Source organism: Atta colombica, unplaced genomic scaffold (assembly GCF_001594045.1).
Source record: "Atta colombica isolate Treedump-2 unplaced genomic scaffold, Acol1.0 scaffold22, whole genome shotgun sequence".
Classification (NCBI taxonomy): domain Eukaryota; kingdom Metazoa; phylum Arthropoda; class Insecta; order Hymenoptera; family Formicidae; genus Atta; species Atta colombica.
Window position 1 is genome coordinate 470803 of NW_017259316.1, and position 6152 is coordinate 476954.

The window sequence follows — 6152 nt, forward strand, 5'->3', positions numbered from 1 at the left end:
GGTTTTTAATTCTTCAAAGATAACGTCAAAACCTGTAACACAGTTAGAATTAAGAGGTATTTGCAAATTGATTTATAAACTAACGAGAAACTATAAACACAGTTTTTTTTACAAATGTACATAGATCCAATTTTTTAGATTTACTTTTGCGATTTTATTTTTAGTATTGCTATTATATATAACATTTCTGAAATTGTATGTCAATTTATTTATAAAATTGTATATTTGTATAATTAATTGAATATAATTATTATTTTATTAATAATATAAATTTTTAGGTGTGTGCGTGCGCGCGCGCACGCGTGTGTTGTGTGTGTGTGTGTGTGTATATGAGGTTCTTTTATTTAAATATTATATAGAATATTTATTTATTACATATATATGTTGCATGTGTTAATTATTATGTCTTAAAAAGGCTTATTTTTATTTTCTGTGAAAGAAAATACTATTAATAAGTATATGCAATTGACATGAATACAATCATGATCTTTTCTTTGAATTATTAATTGTCATAAACAGAAAAAAGAAAAAAAAGATTAATTTTTGAAGTAATACTTTTGAAGATATACATATATATCATAAGTTTTTAGGATTCTAAGTGATTTTTCTCTCTCTCTCTCTCTCTCTCTCTCTCTCTCTCTCTCTCTCTCTCTCTTTCTCGCTCATTTAAATTAAAAAAAAACAAGATACTTTTTTAATCAAAGTATTTTCCTTCATTCGTGTATATTGTCGTGTATAATTTTAAATCATCTTTTAAGCAACAAATGAATTTCTAGAATGAAGAAAGATAAATCTTTTGATACAATAAAATCATCAACCTGTCTCCTTACTTTAGCTTTATTTTTAAATCGTATAATAGAAAAATATACAGTTCAGCATTAATTGAAATAGGTAAAAATTGGAATGGACTTATACATTTGGATTTATACGTTGGACTTTCAATTCTAGTTCTAATAAAATATTTCTAGTCGCGAAAGTAACATGTGGCCGAGCCATGTGTCACAAAGCAAAATAATTTTTCGATTTCCTTTCCAAGTTCAAAGCCTTTTTATATGAATTTCTTTAGTCAAACAGTATAATTAATTAGAGTGCACTGTAGTAATCGTTTCGCTCGATTTGAGAAACTTACATTTAATAGAGCGTTCTTCTGATCCCATTAAATGTAGAAAAGAATTTTATGACCATAGATGTTATGCTATCGAAGAAAACTGTCCTGCAGTTTAATTACTGCTTTTTGAGTTTATTTAATTTTAATTTTTTAATTATTTTATTAGGGTTAATATAATATATCTATGTTTTTATCATTAATTACCATTTTTCGCAAAAATTTTTTTTTGTCGATTTGCAGAATCCATTACCAATAGTCGAATAGTTGAAGTCGAATCTGTACATAAGAGAATCAATCAATTAGAATCCTTCCTTTCCTTCTATTCCGTAGAAAAGAGGAATTTTGATTGATTGATTTTCTTTTGCACTATGTGTTATATGTTATGCAAAAAAGTTTGTGCTACGGCTATTAGTGTATGATTAACAGCAAGCTATTTCATCAATGCTACGACAGATGACTGAGCTAGATTTTTAGCGAAAAAAGTATTTAATTCTTTGTATCCATTTTTTGCCGTGACATAATTTGTTATTAATCGTGATGTAATTTATCCTTAAAATTATTTTCGATACCTTCGATACCTTTGGAATCAAGATTGACACATTCACATATTCAAATATAATATGCTCATAGATCTCGCATATTATATTATATTAGAAATATTTAGGGTGTCACATGTAAATTTAAATACAAGTTGTCTAATAATGCAAATGTAAAAAAATTGAAAAATTTTATCTGTTTAGATTTCAGCGCTATCTATCTTTGATCCTAGAAACTTACACCAGTTCCATATATATATAAGCTTGACGAGTTGCATAAATCAGTCTTGTTCTTGGCCTTTGTCATACATCTAATAAGATCGTTATATAATATTGTAATTCTAGAAAGTATTATTTCACAAAAGGAACACTTTAATTTAAAACATGTTTGCTGTTATTTTTATTCTTGCACTTATAACAGTACATATTGGGGCGGAAATACGTAAGTAAATGACAGATATTTATTAGTCTTTATTACTGTATATGCAAGATCTTATATCATTGAAAAGAGAGTTATTATAATTTTTTTCTCAGTCCACAACTTAAAAATTCAAACGAATAAAATATTTTCAAATTAAGTACTTTATCTTAATGTTAAATAAAAGATTTTTAATAATTTTAATTTAAGATGTAAAAATACATTACGACAATAATTATTATATAGTACAATATATTAGCAATGTAAATTGCGTATCTAGTACATGCATTGCTTGAGAGATATGCGTTAGATAGTAATAATGCGAAGGACATGTGTGCAAAAAAGAATTTCAGATGAAATGAAGCCATTTTCGTCAGAGTCCTTGGATAATTAATCAAAGCACAATGGTATTAACTTCTACAGGAATTGCTTGTCGAACATTTATATACGAATTTTATGGAATGACAACATAAGAACATTTTTATAATATTTCCGCGATATATAATAACTTATGTATCTTGTAGACTTGGACTTTGGGCTTGGACTATTAAGTGCAGTCGCTTGTAACAGATTTAGTGTCGACAAATTAAAAGAAACATAATACGGAATATTTTTTGATACCTAAACTATATAATAGAAATGTTAAATGAAAATTCTACGATGATATTTATAAATCTTTTACCTACTTATTTTATTAATTATCATCCTGCATTTTTTCCTTCCTTTTTCCCTTTTTTCTTTTTTCTCGTTCTTTCTTAAATTGTTAAAAAAGGCTTTGTACACTAAATTTTTAAAGATTATATTAAGATTATATTTTATTTTATAACTGTTTCATAATGAAGGTATTAAAATAATATTGTGCTGCAGATTGTACATTATTTTGAAACATATTTTTTTTACACATGATGCAAAATAATAAAAACAGGTGTAACATTGCGCATAATGGTAATAAATATTATTAATAACTTTATGGTAATAGTAACACTGAAAACAGCCAATCAAATTTGAGCCTATGTACTCATTGTGCATCTGTGAATGTTATACTTGTTTCGTTACATTATGATTTTTTTATATTTATGTGACTGGTAATTAGCTAAAAAGTGTTTAATTAAGGAAAATTATGTAAACTCTTTATAGCCTCCTACATTCAAGTGTGCAGCCGTAGAGACCCGAATCTTGATCAGTGTATCGTAAATAACATCGATAATTTGAAAGGAAGGCTCTGCGATGGAATTCCAGAATTGGGCATTCCGTCAGGAAATCCGTATACTTTTGATGAATTACTCATTATAGACGGGCCTAACGCCAAAATTTACATTAGAGATGCAAAAGTAATGGGAATGTGTGATTTTACCATAAAATCCTTTTACGCAGATATCGATAGACTCCACTTCGAAGCTGAAATAGTATTCAAACAAATCAAAATAAATACCACTTATGATTTTAACGTACGTTTATTGGTGCCTATTGCCTACAAGGGACTAATTTACTTAATCTTAGGTGTGCAAAGAGTATCATCAATGTATTAAAAATAAAACAAAAAGGAACTTTAATATTTATTTAATTTAATTTTTTAATACTTAAGTTAACTTTTTAATATTTAATTTAATATTTAAATTTTTATACCTTCATCGCAAATATTATATTATAATTTGCAGATAACGTAGGAGCAAAAGCAGATATAGATATAAATCTGACAACTAGAGACAACAAAAAATATATATATTTATCAAAACTGAAGATCAATATTGATTTCAAAAATTATAACATTAAATATGACGTGGACAATTCGGATTTAGCACAATTCTATGAAATTATTAAGAATTTTGTAGGCAACAATCGACAAGAGATTATTAAAATTCTTAAACCAGTTATAGAAGCGGAGATCTCCAGACGGATTATCTTGATTTCTAATAATATAGTTAAACAATTTACTTACGAAGAGCTCTTTCCCGATAAGAACATAAACCATAAACCATAAAAAAATATTAAAATTGTCACGTTACTATATTTGTGTACTATATCAGGAACGGAATCTTTTGATTTTTTTGGATATGGAGTACCTTAATCAAGCGGGAGAGATTTAAAAATAAACATTTTATCTCTTTTGTTGTACGAAATATATTTCTATACATATATATCTTACTCTAGTAGTACAATTCATTGGTGCATATTGGCTCACTACATCTCCAATGTATGCCAATATTTAACTAATGTTTCGCCAATGAATTGTGCTACTCGAGTTGTCAAGTACTGATTTTTTATCAAATTACTCAAAATTTTTTAAAAAAATTAATATATAATAGAATTCTGGATGTGGAATTCAACACATTGTACACAATATGGAAAACTCTAGATTCTCCATAAGAAAATCTCAATTTATGTTTATGATTTATGTAAAGTTTTAAAGAATAATTACTTATTACTTTTAATAGCGTAAGGAATGTATATAAATATATATATATATTAGAATATAATTTACAATATTTTAGTCTCTTTATAATAGTAATAATTACATTATATGACATATATAAAAAAATTATTTATAGTCCTATCAAAGGAATAAAAAATTTAAAATAAATTTATTCGAAATGATCGTATCATTATATAATATTAAAAATAATATTGTTATTTTTAGCAATATAGGTATTATTTATAATTACAAAGAATTTATTTTCTACAATTTGTTATTATATAATATTATTATAATATTGTTGTTGTACTGCATGAGGTACAACAAATTTGTCTTAATGAAAGAGTGTTTGTTAAATTAAATGTACTATTCGAGTCTTTAAATAAATTATATTTACAAATTAAAAGTATCAACAATAATAAGATTGAAATTAAGATCGTTTTATGTGAGTATATTATCTAAATATAAAACGCCACTTGAATAATTAAAGTTATATGTTGAAATAATACATATACGCGCATACTTTTATTTAAAATATTTATTTTAGAATTTATTTTAGAAATATAATTGTACGCCGTTAGTTAGTTTAGTCAAACTTTAATGCTTCAGATTGAATTGAAAATCCGAATAATAAAGATGGATCACACGATACTCGATTTCTTGAATAACATCTACACAGTCATGCCTGCTCTGATGTATGTTAAAATTCATTCATGCATTGAGCGCTGCATATACAATATTTTATGTTCATTATATGTTACTTCATAGCTTATTTCCTTACATGCACCAACCAAAAGAAATAATTGCTAAACGAGGCGCAATTATATTTCTAAAATTTAGGTAAAAATAAGTTTTTAAGTTTTTATAGAACGACATAAGACTAAATATTATCTCTTCTTATTCGTGAAAAAAAATGCAATGTAGAAAATATTTCATGCATGAATATGTATAAACGTACATAAATATTCATAAACATATATAATTATATATGAAATATGTCCATATAATGTTCATCCCTTTTTCTAATGTAAAATTACTTTTCTGTGTAATGCAAATAATAATAATAATGTGAAAACATAAAAAATAATTTAAAAAATATTTTTCTCATTGTTTGTTTTAGAAGAAAACATGTTTGGAAAAATATAAAAAAAATTGTTCACAATTATGCATAATTTTATATATAATTATATGTAAATAATTTTTGTATGTAAATAATTTTTTACATTTCTTCAAACTTGATTTTTTTTTACACAAATATAATAAGTGTTAAAATTGCTCTTTTAATTATTTTTAATGTTTTCACATTACTATTATTATTTCTATTATTAGGTGTACAACTTTGCTTCCGCCGTTTTCCTATAGATGGCTTTAGCGGTAAGTGATAGTCGAAATAAATAGATCATAGACGTCATATAATAAACTTGGGCATCTGTCAACATAACCCCATAGAAACATTAGTCGATTAGTGTCTGCATCTTAAAGTTATTCTCGATCGAAAATGTCAGTTTACGAGCCAAATTCTCATCACTTGCGGGAGGTTTTAATTTTTTGCTTCAATATGAAGAAATCTGCGGCTGAGGCTTATCGAATGCTCTCAAATACTTATGGCCACTATTAGTGAATGGTGAGGCCGCTATTAGTGAAAGAACGTGTCGTGAGTGGTTTCAACGCTTCAAG

General features: G+C 26.1%; 1 protein-coding gene across 1 annotated transcript; it reads left to right on the forward strand.

The window, feature by feature from the left end:
* The first annotated feature begins 1942 nt into the window (after positions 1 to 1942).
* LOC108687891 lies at positions 1943 to 4133 on the forward strand. The gene is made up of 3 exons (XM_018193915.1): positions 1943 to 2086; positions 3200 to 3562; positions 3721 to 4133. Exons 1-3 carry the CDS (start codon positions 2029 to 2031, stop codon positions 4041 to 4043), a joined length of 744 nt encoding a protein of 247 aa, XP_018049404.1. The 5' UTR covers positions 1943 to 2028; the 3' UTR covers positions 4044 to 4133.
* The last annotated feature ends 2019 nt before the right edge of the window (positions 4134 to 6152 follow it).